At 42.9% G+C, this 14,884-nt stretch overlaps 1 protein-coding gene across 1 annotated transcript; it reads left to right on the top strand.

Annotated features, from left to right (window-relative positions):
* Positions 1-645: 645 nt before the first annotated feature.
* LOC120032497 (germ cell-specific gene 1-like protein) lies at positions 646-13,849 on the top strand. Its single transcript, XM_038978602.1, has 5 exons — positions 646-934; positions 5,893-5,940; positions 11,874-12,032; positions 12,598-12,709; positions 13,555-13,849. The coding sequence occupies exons 1-5, from the start codon at positions 646-648 to the stop codon at positions 13,847-13,849; spliced, it is 903 nt and encodes a 300-aa protein (XP_038834530.1).
* The last annotated feature ends 1,035 nt before the right edge of the window (positions 13,850-14,884 follow it).

Genomic DNA, 14,884 nt, shown 5'->3' with positions numbered 1-14,884 from the left:
ATTTTGTAATTGCCAATGGAATAGTCCCAAAAGTGCAAATCCTGCCCATCTGGCACTCCACCCCAGACAGGCTCAGTCAAACAGTCCAAGTACTGTTCTGAAATATAAGAAATGTTATTGATCCTATTCCCAGGCTGACGCTATGGTTTGATTATTGTTCACACAAAATTAAATATGCTATCAATAAACTGTAATCTCATCATCTCTGAGAGAGGGAAAAAATAGAGAGAGGGAGAGAGAGCGGCTCATCACAGATTGAAGGCGAGCATCACCGATACAAATCCCACAGATTTTGTGCGAACAAGCTCTTCAAATCTTTTGACAACGTGACCATCCTTCAGCGAATGGATGAGGGTCATTTCAGGGCACTTCGTGTGAAAAATATCTAATGGCTAACGACTCGAACAGATGATAATGGTGGATTGAAGCTGAATTCAAACTTGCCGTCCCTCAAATCGGGTAGGGAGAGTAATTTCAATTCAACGGGTTGGAGTGCCAAATTATGTATTTTATTGCCGACATGTTGCACATCAGTTGAAACATATTTTCGGTGGAGTTTGACCAGTTTTTCATGACCTGTTTTGATTCATATTGGATGGATGGTGAGTGAGTGAGTTCTCTAATAAGTGCAGATATCTATGGACAATGAAGACCACTCGCAAGTGCAGGGCACTGCTGTCCGTTAGTATGAATCTTTTAGCACTATTTTTCTCAATAACTGCTTTCATCACAACATACTGGTGCGTCGGCACGCAGCGCGTCCCCAAGCCGAAGTGCACTAAACTTCGCACGCACAACTGCATCGATTATGGAGTGAACGAGACGGACCCCAAAGTAGTGGTGTACAGTTGGGAAACGGGGGACGACCGGTTCCTATTCAGACAGTTCCACACCGGGATCTGGTTCTCCTGTGCGGAGAATATCCACGATGAAGGTGAGGTGATGAGGTGTTGTTGTTAATGACGTTGTCCCGTCTTGTTGTCAATTAATTATAGTGAGGTCTCTGGAGTGTAAAGGCTAAAATTATATGGATATTTACAGGAAAGAGGTTTGCAGGTGTGTGTGTGTGTGTGTTCAAACTATTCAATCAATACCGGTTTCTAAGCAGGCATTCTTGCCATTCAAAAAGAACACCCTATACATTCCGAAATAGACAAGGGTCTATAAAGCCTTGATTAGATTGTTGCACACACACACACACACACACACACACACACACACACACACACACACACACACACACACACACACACACAGTTATGTATAATTGCAGCTATTAAACTCTGCAGTCCTTGCTATAATTCCTTGGTTGTGTCATTATGAGAGCCATTCTCATGTGTCATCAACTTGTGTCACCATAGTAACTAAGCGTCAGTCTCCAGATGGGACATATACATACATATTATCTAAAACTGCAAGCTAAGGGTATTTACAAAGTTATGAGTTTTTTAGGGTAATCACCCCCAGTTTATGTAGGCAGATGCCACTAGTCAAAAATGGCATCTTGAAAAACGAGTTGTCCTCTCTGGCATGAGGTATTGGATAGCCTAAAGAGCAGTTTATCCCGGTATAAGAATCATTGGAACATGGGATGGGAGTTTCGAGTTACGGTACAGTGACCCCTTGGTAAGAAGTTTAGGGGACATGAGCTTAGTGCTTTTAGAAAGGGTCCCTACTGGCTCTGCTAGTAATCTACCCTAGCGTCTCTCTTCTTACAGGTCTATAGGGTACTAGTAATCTACCCTAGCGTCTCTCTTCTTACAGGTCTATAGGGTACTAGTAATCTACCCTAGCGTCTCTCTTCTTACAGGTCTATAGGGTACTAGTAATCTACCCTAGCAGTCTCTCTTCTTACAGGTCTATAGGGTACTAGTAATCTACCCTAGCATCTCTCTTCTTACAGGTCTATAGGGTACTAGTAATCTACCCTAGCAGTCTCTCTTACAGGTCTATAGGGTACTAGTAATCTACCCTAGCATCTCTCTTCTTACAGGTCTATAGGGTACTAGTAATCTACCCTAGCAGTCTCTCTTACAGGTCTATAGGGTACTAGTAATCTACCCTAGCAGTCTCTCTTCTTACAGGTCTATAGGGTACTAGTAATCTACCCTAGCATCTCTCTTCTTACAGGTCTATAGGGTACTAGTAATCTACCCTAGCAGTCTCTCTTACAGGTCTATAGGGTACTAGTAATCTACCCTAGCATCTCTCTTCTTACAGGTCTATAGGGTACTAGTAATCTACCCTAGCATCTCTCTTCTTACAGGTCTATAGGGTACTAGTAATCTACCCTAGCGTCTCTCGTTTTACAGGTCTATAAAATACTAGTAATCTACCCTAGCGTCTCTCTTCTTACAGGTCTATAGGGTACTAGTAATCTACCCTAGCGTCTCTCTTCTTACAGGTCTATAGGGTACTAGTAATCTACCCTAGCGTCTCTCTTCTTACAGGTCTATAGGGTACTTGTAATCTACCCTAGCGTCTCTCTTCTTACAGGTCTATAGGGTACTAGTAATCTACCCTAGCATCTCTCTTCCTGCAGGTCTATAGGGTACTAGTAATCTACCCTAGCATCTCTCTTCTTACAGGTCTATAGGGTACTAGTAATCTACCCTAGCGTCTCTCTTCTTACAGGTCTATAGGGTACTAGTAATCTACCCTAGCGTCTCTCTTCTTACAGGTCTATAGGGTACTAGTAATCTACCCTAGCATCTCTCTTCCTGCAGGTCTATAGGGTACAAGTAATCTACCCTAGCAGTCTCTCTTCTTACAGGTCTATAGGGTACTAGTAATCTACCCTAGCGTCTCTCTTCTTACAGGTCTATAGGGTACTAGTAATCTACCCTAGCTTCTCTCTTCTTACAGGTCTATAGGGTACTAGTAATCTACCCTAGCAGTCTCTCTTCTTACAGGTCTATAGGGTACTAGTAATCTACCCTAGCGTCTCTCTTCCTGCAGGTCTATAGGGTACTAGTAATCTACCCTAGCTTCTCTCTTCTTACAGGTCTATAGGGTACTAGTAATCTACCCTAGCAGTCTCTCTTCTTACAGGTCTATAGGGTACTAGTAATCTACCCTAGCATCTCTCTTCTTACAGGTCTATAGGGTACTAGTAATCTACCCTAGCATCTCTCTTCCTGCAGGTTTATTGGGTACTAGTAATCTACCCTAGCATCTCTCTTCTTACAGGTCTATAGGGTACTAGTAATCTACCCTAGCAGTCTCTCTTACAGGTCTATAGGGTACTAGTAATCTACCCTAGCAGTCTCTCTTCTTACAGGTCTATAGGGTACTAGTAATCTACCCTAGCATCTCTCTTCTTACAGGTCTATAGGGTACTAGTAATCTACCCTAGCATCTCTCTTCTTACAGGTCTATAGGGTACTAGTAATCTACCCTAGCATCTCTCTTCCTGCAGGTTTATTGGGTACTAGTAATCTACCCTAGCAGTCTCTCTTCTTACAGGTCTATAGGGTACTAGTAATCTACCCTAGCATCTCTCTTCTTACAGGTCTATAGGGTACTAGTAATCTACCCTAGCATCTCTCTTCTTACAGGTCTATAGGGTACTAGTAATCTACCCTAGCAGTCTCTCTTACAGGTCTATAGGGTACTAGTAATCTACCCTAGCGTCTCTCTTCTTACAGGTCTATAGGGTACTAGTAATCTACCCTAGCATCTCTCTTCTTACAGGTCTATAGGGTACTAGTAATCTACCCTAGTGTCTCTCGTTTTACAGGTCTATAAAATACTAGTAATCTACCCTAGCGTCTCTCTTCTTACAGGTCTATAGGGTACTAGTAATCTACCCTAGCGTCTCTCTTCTTACAGGTCTATAGGGTACTAGTAATCTACCCTAGCGTCTCTCTTCCTGCAGGTCTATAGGGTACTAGTAATCTACCCTAGCAGTCTCTCTTCTTACAGGTCTATAGGGTACTAGTAATCTACCCTAGCGTCTCTCTTCTTACAGGTCTATAGGGTACTAGTAATCTACCCTAGCGTCTCTCTTCTTACAGGTCTATAGGGTACTAGTAATCTACCCTAGCGTCTCTCTTCCTGCAGGTCTATAGGGTACTAGTAATCTACCCTAGCATCTCTCTTCTTACAGGTCTATAGGGTACTGTGAATGTCTGTAACAAGAAGTAAAATCGTCACACAGCTTTACTCTTGAGTCTAAACAAATGCACAAGGTGGAAGTGCAACAGCTGGATCCGATGACGTGCCCGCGTAAGCGTGGTTACCATGTTAATGACAACACCATTAAGTCAAAGGTGTCTCTGGAGATTATATAGCTGGATTAGTTACACTGAGTCTGACTCAATCAAGAACATTTTGCAACATTCCCATCTTTAAAAGAGGGGAAATGGCAGCTTTCCCATCTCCACACATCGGTATTGACTTCCAGGTACTCCATCAGTGATGACATCAGGATCGGAGCCTCTGGTTGGAGACAGTAGACCTGGTCTGGTGATGGCATGTTGAAGAGACATTAAGAACAGAAATAAAGCGTCACAGTTTATGCGAGAATAAATACTGGGAGCATGTTGTCTCATCAGGCCTGGGTCTGGGACTGTACAAACACACAGGCGTGCACACACACACACACACACACACACACACACACACACACACACACACACACAGTTGAGTTGACTAATAAGGATTACATAACGGCCCTTGATGAGTTTTTCCTCTAAACACGCTGTGCCTTTTCTCATGCAAAGGACACAATGGTTGAACTTTTAACCACCCACATGTCCTCTAAAATATCTTCTACCGATGCATTAGACTAGATAGGCAATCAATCAAATGTATTTATAAAGCCCTTCTTACATCAGCTGATGTCTCAAAGTGCTGTACAGAAACCCAGCCTAAAACCCCAAACAGCATGCAATGCAGATGTAGAAGCACGGTGGCTAGGAAAAACTCCCTAGAAAGGCAGGAACCTACGAAGAAACCTAGAGAGGAACCAGGCTCTGGGGGGCCAGTCCTCTTCTGGCTGTGCCGGGTGGAGATTATAACAGAACATGGTCAAGATGTTCAAACGTTCATAGATGACCAGCATGGTCAAATAATAATAATCACGGTGGTTGTAGAGGGTGCAACAGGTCAGCACCTCAGGAGTAAATGTCATTGTGACTCCCTCATGATCTTTTGCTTGTTTCTGACCTCTTGATTGTCAGTTTTGGCTCTTGGCTTTGCTCATGCTAAGCACACAATGGTATTTCTTCTTTTGAACAGCCCACAGGGCACTGATGTCATTTCAAAGTCTAGTTTTGATTGACATTTGGTTAAGTTGTCATCTATTGTGAATTCACCGTGAGATGAACAAAACATTTCACCATGACAAGGGATTTAGGCTAAAAGTTGGGTGAAAAAAAAATATTAAATTCCCTTACATTGATGACTTTCTGCAAATCCAATCAGTTTTCCACCGATTTTTTGTTGTTGAAATTACGTGGGAACAACGTTGATTCAGCCAGTTTTTGTCCAGTGGGTACAATCAAGTAGACTAAATAATCTGAATAACTTGTGTGTGCCTTTAAGCTGCTATTTAATCTCTATTGTATGCCAAGCTCTCAGTCTCTTCTTGAACTGTTGAACCTCACCTAAAATAGATTATACGTTACTATCAAAAAGGCTAATAGATACTCTGAATGACTTGTGGCTAGAATCCAGTGAACTTTACTTCTATTTGATTTATTTCACTTATGGGCTTTTCCCTTTTTCTATGCCAAGCATGCGATGTTTCTCTTCTTGAACTTTTGAACTTCCCCAAATTACGAAAATCAAGTCGTCTAGACAGGATACTCTGAGTGAATTGTGACCCTGAAGAACCCATGCAAGGTATTACAGCTTGATGTGAAACTCAATTTTCTCCATTCGTTCCAGGTGAGAAATGCAGGAGCTTTATCGATCTGGCTCCGGCTTCGGAAAGAGGTGAGTGATCACTGCATACATTAGGAGGTAAACACATCTGCTATAGAGCTGTACATCACCCGTACCATTACTTGTAGAGGGAGAGCAGGGGCAGACTGGGACCAGAAATTGGCCCTGGCATTTCTAACACACCGGCCCATTTTCAGGCCCCCATTATTAGCCAGATAATAATAATTTTGTGAAAAGAAAAAAAAAGTTAGACAGACCCACTTGACCCACTAGGCAAAAAATGGACCAGCCCATCTGGCATTTGGCAAAAATGCCAGATGGCCAATCCACCCCTGGGGACGAGGATGTTTTTATGACTATAGCTAGCAACAATATAATAAACACATTTTCAATTGCATGTCTACAGTAGAAAAGAAGAGAATATCTACTTTATTTGTCAACTTCTAATATTGAGCAAATTACACTCCTTGGAGCTAATTACAGTCACTGGAGTATCTGACATAGGCTTTTGAAAAGGCTGCCAGTGCAGCAAGTGCTGCTGCTAAGCTTTCTTGACTTGGACATTCCCTTTTGCCAACACATGACTAACCTTTGTTTAACCAGCTTAAAACCTGTTATGGCTGCAAGGGGCAGTATTGAGTAGCCTGATAAAATGTGTCCATTTCAAACGGCGTCGTACTCAATTCTTGCTCGTACAATATGCATATTATTATTACTATTGGATAGAAAACACTCTCTAGTTTCTAAAACCGTTTGAATTATTTCTCTGAGTGAAACAGAACTCATTCTGCAGCACTTTTCCTGACCCGGAAGTTCAAAGTCTGAAATCGATGCTCTGTTCAACTTCATGCCTATACATGGGCAATGAACGTAAGAGTCTACGTACACTTCATACACCTTCCTCTGGGTGTCAAGAAGGCTGTGAGAGAAGAAAGGAGGTGATTATCTCGATCTGGGATGGAATAAATCCTCTTGGAATGACGTGTACCCAATTTCCGGTACTCTGAAGAACGCAATTTGGACAGTGGGGTTGCCTCTTGTTTTGCTGACGTTATAGGCAAATATTATTTCCGGCTTTGATTTTATTTGATACATGTCACCATATCATCGTAACGTATGTTTTTTCAATATAGTTTCATCAGATTATTGACATTTTTTCGGGAGTTTTGCCGTGTTCCGTTCTCTTCCGTTTGTTTACATGGAGAGATCCGTGCAACCCGGCTAGCGCGCTTGCTAAATGGAGAGAGAAAGTTGCCATTCTGAATCCAAACAACGACTCATCTGGACAAAGGACACCTTGTTCAACATTCTGATGAAAGATCAGCAAAAGTAAGACCCAATTTATGATGTTGTTTCATATATCTGTCGCCGGCGCCCAAGTGTTTCTATTGTGCTAAGCTAAGCTAATATAACGCTACATTTTGTTTTCGCTGTAAAACACTTAATAAATCGGAAATATTGTCTAGCATCACAAGATGCCTGTCTTTCATTTACTGTACACTATGTATTTTTCAGAAATGTTTTATGATGAGTAATTAGGTATTTGACGTTGGTGTCTGTAAATATTATGGCTGCTTTCGGTGCAATTTCTGAATGTAGCTGCAATGTAAACTATGATTTATACCTGAAATATGCACATTTTTCGGAAAAAACATATGCTATACAATAAATATGTTATCAGACTGTCATCTGATGAGGTTGTTTCTTGGTTAGTGGCTATTTTTATCTTTATTTGGCCGAATTTGTGATAGCTACTGATGTAGTAAAAAACTGATGGAGTAATAAAAGTGGAGTCTTTTGCTAACGTGGTTAGCTAATAGATTTACATATTTTGTCTTCCCTGTAAAACATTTTAAAAATCGGACATGTTGGCTGGATTCACGAGATGTGTACCTTTCATATGCTGTATTGGACTTGTTAATGTGTGAAATATCTTTTGAATTTCGCGCCCTGCACTTGAAGTGGCTGTTGTCATAAGTGTACCGGCGTCGGGCTGCAGCCATAAGAAGTTTTAACAGCTCTTAGTCAAAATAATGAAAAACGATCTACCAAATCTATTAATCTTTTTTTTTTTTGTACTTCTTGCCATTATCATTCCCCTAATGATAAGACAAGACAGCACACGCTTTGCTAACGTATGATGGGGGTCCCTGGGTCGCTGGTTTACCTGGGAGGGGGTCCCTGGACAAAAAGAAGATTGAAGACCCCTGGTCTACAGGGTTGCATAAAGTATAAAAGGATGTTGAGCTATACTCTTGCAGTATGAAGGGGTCTGCATCCTGTCTCAACTGCCATCTTGCACTCAAATGTCGTCTTTAGCTGTTCAAATGTTATAACTGTCACGAACACCACCATACAGGAGATGTTTACAGGGTGCAGTGGCTGTCATGACACCACCATACAGGAGATGTTTGCAGGGTGTAGTGGCTGTCATGACACCACCATACAGGAGATGTTTGCAGGGTGCAGTGGCTGTCATGACACCACCATACAGGAGATGTTTGCAGGGTGCAGTGGCTGTCATGACACCACCATACAGGAGATGTTTACAGGGTGTAGTGGCTGTCATGACACCACCATACAGGAGATGTTTGTAGGGTGCAGTGGCTGTCATGACACCGCCATACAGGAGATGTTTACAGGGTGCAGTGGCTGTCATGACACCACCATACAGGAGATGTTTGCAGGGTGCAGTGGCTGTCATGACACCACCATACAGGAGATGTTTGCAGGGTGTAGTGGCTGTCATGACACCACCATACAGGAGATGTTTGCAGGGTGTAGTGGCTGTCATGACACCACCATACAGGAGATGTTTGCAGGGTGCAGTGGCTGTCATGACACCGCCATACAGGAGATGTTTACAGGGTGCAGTGGCTGTCATGACACCACCATACAGGAGATGTTTGCAGGGTGTAGTGGCTGTCATGACACCACCATACAGGAGATGTTTGCAGGGTGTAGTGGCTGTCATGACACCACCATACAGGAGATGTTTGCAGGGTGCAGTGGCTGTCATGACACCACCATACAGGAGATGTTTGCAGGGTGTAGTGGCTGTCATGACACCACCATACAGGAGATGTTTGCAGGGTGCAGTGGCTGTCATGACACCACCATACAGGAGATGTTTGCAGGGTGTAGTGGCTGTCATGACACCACCATAGAGGAGATGTTTTCAGGGTGTAGTGGCTGTCATGACACCACCATAGAGGAGATGTTTTCAGGGTGTAGTGGCTGTCATGACACCACCATACAGGAGATGTTTTCAGGGTGTAGTGGCTGTCATGACACCACCATAGAGGAGATGTTTTCAGGGTGCAGTGGCTGTCATGACACCACCATAGAGGAGATGTTTTCAGGGTGTAGTGGCTGTCATGACACCACCATAGAGGAGATGTTTTCAGGGTGTAGTGGCTGTCATGACACCACCATACAGGAGATGTTTGCAGGGTGTAGTGGCTGTCATGACACCACCATAGAGGAGATGTTTGCAGGGTGTAGTGGCTGTCATGACACCACCATACAGGAGATGTTTGCAGGGTGCAGTGGCTGTCATGACACCACCATACAGGAGATGTTTACAGGGTGCAGTGGCTGTCATGACACCACCATACAGGAGATGTTTGCAGGGTGCAGTGGCTGTCATGACACCACCATACAGGAGATGTTTACAGGGTGCAGTGGCTGTCATGACACCACCATACAGGAGATGTTTGCAGGGTGCAGTGGCTGTCATGACACCACCATACAGGAGATGTTTGCAGGGTGCAGTGGCTGTCATGACACCACCATACAGGAGATGTTTACAGGGTGTAGTGGCTGTCATGACACCACCATACAGGAGATGTTTGTAGGGTGCAGTGGCTGTCATGACACCGCCATACAGGAGATGTTTACAGGGTGCAGTGGCTGTCATGACACCACCATACAGGAGATGTTTGCAGGGTGCAGTGGCTGTCATGACACCACCATACAGGAGATGTTTGCAGGGTGTAGTGGCTGTCATGACACCACCATACAGGAGATGTTTGCAGGGTGTAGTGGCTGTCATGACACCACCATACAGGAGATGTTTGCAGGGTGCAGTGGCTGTCATGACACCGCCATACAGGAGATGTTTACAGGGTGCAGTGGCTGTCATGACACCACCATACAGGAGATGTTTGCAGGGTGTAGTGGCTGTCATGACACCACCATACAGGAGATGTTTGCAGGGTGCAGTGGCTGTCATGACCCCACCATACAGGAGATGTTTGCAGGGTGCAGTGGCTGCATCAAGTTTGAACTGCCTTCTGATATTTAGTTACTTTGTTTGCCTTTGTTGTTCCAATTGAGGAAATTACATTATGACTCAATATTTTTTCCCTCATGTAAATTAAATATGAGCGTACCACATCATCAAAGTTAAATTTGATGAACTTTAATTATGTCTGAATTTGGATATGATACAGTGCAGATAAAAAACAATATGAAGTGTTTAGCTGCTACCAATGTTGCAGATTGAAGTAATGCATAGAGCAATAGGATTGGTGTAACTTTCTTTGTTAATATATTATAAAGGAAGGAAGGCAGAATAGGTTTAATTGAGCTTCGAAATGAAAAATCCACCCACTGGTTGTTGTTAATGAAAATTCTTGAGAAAGTTCTCCTGTGAGACTTATAACTACAGTAAATGCTTTTACATCAGATCGTCTATCTATAGGATTTGGTCTAGTTATTACAACTTGTTCTGTATCTCTGGTATACCTTTTACATATTCATTAAACCTGAACTTTGAGATCACAATAGTTGATTGATTTGTTGACTATATCAACCTTGATGTACTGGAGGTAATATAAACTCCCTAATCCAGACGTACCGTGGCTTATGTTCTCAAAAAACCTTGGCATCATCCCCTGTGTTGTCAGGGACACAGGATGTGGGGTTGCTATGGTCACACCCCACTCTGTCAAAGGAGAAGGTTATGATAACAGCTGTGTAATGATCCATGCGCAAATAATGCAGAATGACAACCAATCAAAACAAGATAGAAGCTCTCATACTTCCGCGAGTGACAATGTGTCTCCCCTAGAAAGTAGTCTGCTAAACAACTCAATTGAAACAAAACAGAAAAACGACATGGATTGTACTGTAGTTCATATAGCCTACTTTATTTATTACTGTAGTAATAAGTACAACACTTACTACACTACTTACACAGTAATAAGAAGGCTGTACGGGGTTAATACTGTCTCCAAAGTTAAGTACCACCAAACCTTGTTCCAATATTCCATTACGAAACAAGACACTGTCTCAGTCTTGGAACATTCCTTCCCCAACCCCATCCCCGCCACCGCCCCTGACCCTCCGTCCTCTCCCGTTGACAGCGTCTCGGGGGAAATACTGGCACCAGCCAATGTTCACTTCCTGCAATGAAGTGTCAAGAAGGATGAATAGCAGACTGGCGCGGTAGGAAGAGATGTCTGACTCCAACCTCCCGTAACGAGACAGTGTGAGGGTTTGACGCTCTGGAACGTCTGAGAAGATTCCTGATACTTTTTGCGTCAGAGACAAATGACATGAATTGGTTTTGAGTGGCCTGTCGGTCCTGAGATATGTGATCAACAGGTCTGTTGTCACTATGGATGTCAGAAATGATGTAAGAGATGTAAGATGGGCAGAGACCAAAAACAACAAAAATACAAACGTTAGGACACAATCATCAAACATCAGGAATTACTTTTTAGGGAATAAAACGTTTAGTGTCCATGACAGGACTTCAAATAGGCACCTGCCAAATACAGTCCTATGATTTATGAACGGACAGATGGGTGAAGCATACACGATCAAAGAAATCAGCCCTTTTCTCCACAACCATCACACATCATTATGAAAATATGATCAGTGATTCAAATTCGACATCATATCACGGTTATAGAAAAATCTCTCACTGATTTCCAATACCCTAACAACTGTTAATGCTTTTGCTTTGCCTGTTGCAGGTGTCCTATGGCTGTCGGTGGTCTCTGAGATGCTGTACATAGTCCTGTTGATAGTGGGTTTCAGCCTGATGTGTCTAGAACTGGTCCACTCCAGCACCAGCAACATGATCGATGGACTGAAACTGAACGCCTTCGCTGCAATCTTCACCGTCCTCTCAGGTACAGAGGGACTGTTTAAAACCACCTCTGCAAGACGGCACAAACAGATCTGGGATACAGGCTATTGTTTCGTGTGTAAGGGCTGGGAGTTCTCCCAGACCTCATGACCTCCATGGCGACCATAGAGCCCAGATTTCTTTCTGTTCATGACACATTTAGATTTTTGTTGATTTACAAAGGTTACGTCATATGGCCAGGAAAAAAACGCTGTCTGCTGTTGAGTCTGGTCTGGGGAAAACTCCCGGCCCTTTTTATGCCTAATTGGTGGAATAAAGTAAAGAAATACTTGTATACAGTACTATGCAACTGTTGCCACTAGCAGACATTGAACAAGTCTAACACGGTGGTGAACACGATGAAAAGCGAAGCTAGCAAGGAGAGAAGCTGGTTTTGTAGGTCTTGACTAGGAAATAACCTGCAGCCTCTCCCAATGCAGGAGCATCAGCTATCAGAGAGGGATTTTGAAAAGTCATCCTAGCGGTCACAAGGTCCTAGTGTGTGTGGGTGTGTGTGCCTACATGTACACTAAACATCTAAATGTATACCGGTATCTGTGTATTTCCAGGGCTCCTGGGTATGGTGGCCCACATGATGTACACACAGGTGTTCCAGGTGACAGTCACCCTGGGCCCTGCAGACTGGAGGCCCTATAACTGGGACTACGGATGGTCTTTCTGGTAGGGAACACACACACAATCCTACGTCTCCCTATGTAGCGTCACACTTCTCTAATGAAAACCCCAAAGCTCTCATGTTACCGGGCGGATTAGGCTTTGGTGTCCCAAAGCCCCAATATATACATGGTCGATGCGTTTGGAAAATTGCATAAGGGGATCAAGGGTGAAGTGTAGCCCACATAGACATATGTACACTGTATGTTCAGAATTTTAATCTTCCAGGCTGAACATCTTGACCCTTGTGACATAGCTCTGGATTATAGCATGTGCAGTGAGTGAATATGGGAGCTATAGTGTATAGACTAATGTACAGTACTGGCCTATTACATTGGGATCTATCCAGATTGACATTCTACCCTGTTGGGATTGAGGGATTGACAATAATCCTGCAAAGCTATGACCCTTCCATTTTTACATGGGAATAATAATATTTACAAAAAGTATGCCAGAAGTCCCCAAACTCAAAGTGATGATATGTTTTTCGCAGTATTTTGCAGTGTTTCATAAAAACATCCTATTTCTTAGTGTAGTATTTGTCTGAATTACTTGAGCTGTTGTCAAGTGATTGATAATTTAACTATTTAACATTTCTTAGCTTTTAAAGCCATTTGTTTAAATCCATTTGTTTCTTTTAAACCATTTGTTTGTTTTAAAGCCATTTGTCTTGTGTTTTTCATTCAAACAGCAGCCCTATGAACTGAGCATGAACAGCGATAGGCAGATTGCACCTTAAATTGACTCCTTGCCTTTTCCTCTCTCTGTCCCCGTCATTTTCCTCTCCTCTATCTGTTGTGCCTATTTCCTCACTTCTCTCTCTTCCATCTTTTCCATTTCCTGTTTTCCAGCATGGCCTGGGCATCCTTCACCTGCTGCATGGGTGCATCAGTCACCACCCTCAACTCCTACACCAAGACTGTCATCGAGTTCCGACACAAACGCAAGACCTTCGTGCAGAGCATCCGCAAGGAGCAGGCGCGGGAGGCGTTGGGATACTACCGCGATCACTCCCTACACTCCATATCCCAAACTGTGGAGGTGTACACACAGACACCGTATAGCAGTGGTATTAGGACGCACCTACCGGCCGCGTCGTTAGACCTGAGTGACGTGTCAGAGACTCTGGGGGAAGACCAGTGCTGAAGGGAGGGATCCCAGCGGGCAAAACTGGTTACAACTGGTTCACATTATGTCGCAATTATGTCATTTTGAACCAGTTTCTGGTTGTGCTGGTGTTATTTCATGGTCATTTCAACTCGTTTTGCCCACTGGGATGTGTCAAAAGTAACTGTATGAAGTCAGCGCTATCCAATTGTGGTCCGTCATCTGTGTTGGGTCTTTTGGGGATTCTGTAGCAAGTGAATCAGTTCTGATTGAATTCATCACTGCCTTAATTGAGCCAGGATATTCACTCCCTTGTTCCCAGTTTGGGCATTGATAGTCATGGAAAGACAGCCCTGCACACACTGATCATACAACTAGATGATCTGACACACAAGGAAAGCAGCAATCAATAACAATAGTGTTTTACCCGCCCCTGTTTCAGTAAAAAGCTGAGGAATGGAGCTGGAGAAATGTGACCACTCTCAAATTCAGAGACAGAACTATGGATGTAAGGACTGAATATCCATGATATCAACATTATAGTTTTAACCATGTTTTGAGGCTATGTAGTGTTTGTTTACATTTACTTTGTTTACAAACATTGGAGTAAAACAAGCTTCTATTTTGGGTTCTAATGGGGTCAGACAGTTGAACTAAGCTGATGAGGCATTCATGTTATATTCTTCAAGAATGAATGGGTACATGTCATTCATTTGTATGTTCAATAATGGATGCCCCTTTCAACAAGATATGTATTAGAATGCCCTCTGATTTTCCTGGGACGTCATAGGACTGTTTATGTGGTGTTTTTGCATGCTATTAGCCTTACTAAATTTGGAATTAGGACGGGGTGACAAACTGCATTTAATTCGTATTTTAAGAATGTGCACTGCAAAATATAGCTTTAAGTGTTTGCAGCGTATACAGTGCCTATAACACATAACTATATAAATGTCATAAAGTATAATGGTTTTGATCTGTGAAATCGCTGTCAGATGTGTATTATTATGGTATGTTTACTGCACATTACTCAGTATCGGATAAAACAAAAACTGACCACTGGACACCAATGTT

The sequence above is a fragment of the Salvelinus namaycush genome, chromosome 39 (genome assembly GCF_016432855.1).
Source record: "Salvelinus namaycush isolate Seneca chromosome 39, SaNama_1.0, whole genome shotgun sequence".
NCBI classification, from domain to species: domain Eukaryota; kingdom Metazoa; phylum Chordata; class Actinopteri; order Salmoniformes; family Salmonidae; genus Salvelinus; species Salvelinus namaycush.
The sequence above is the reverse complement of the archived record's forward strand: the minus strand, read 5'-3'. Positions and strand labels throughout refer to the sequence as shown.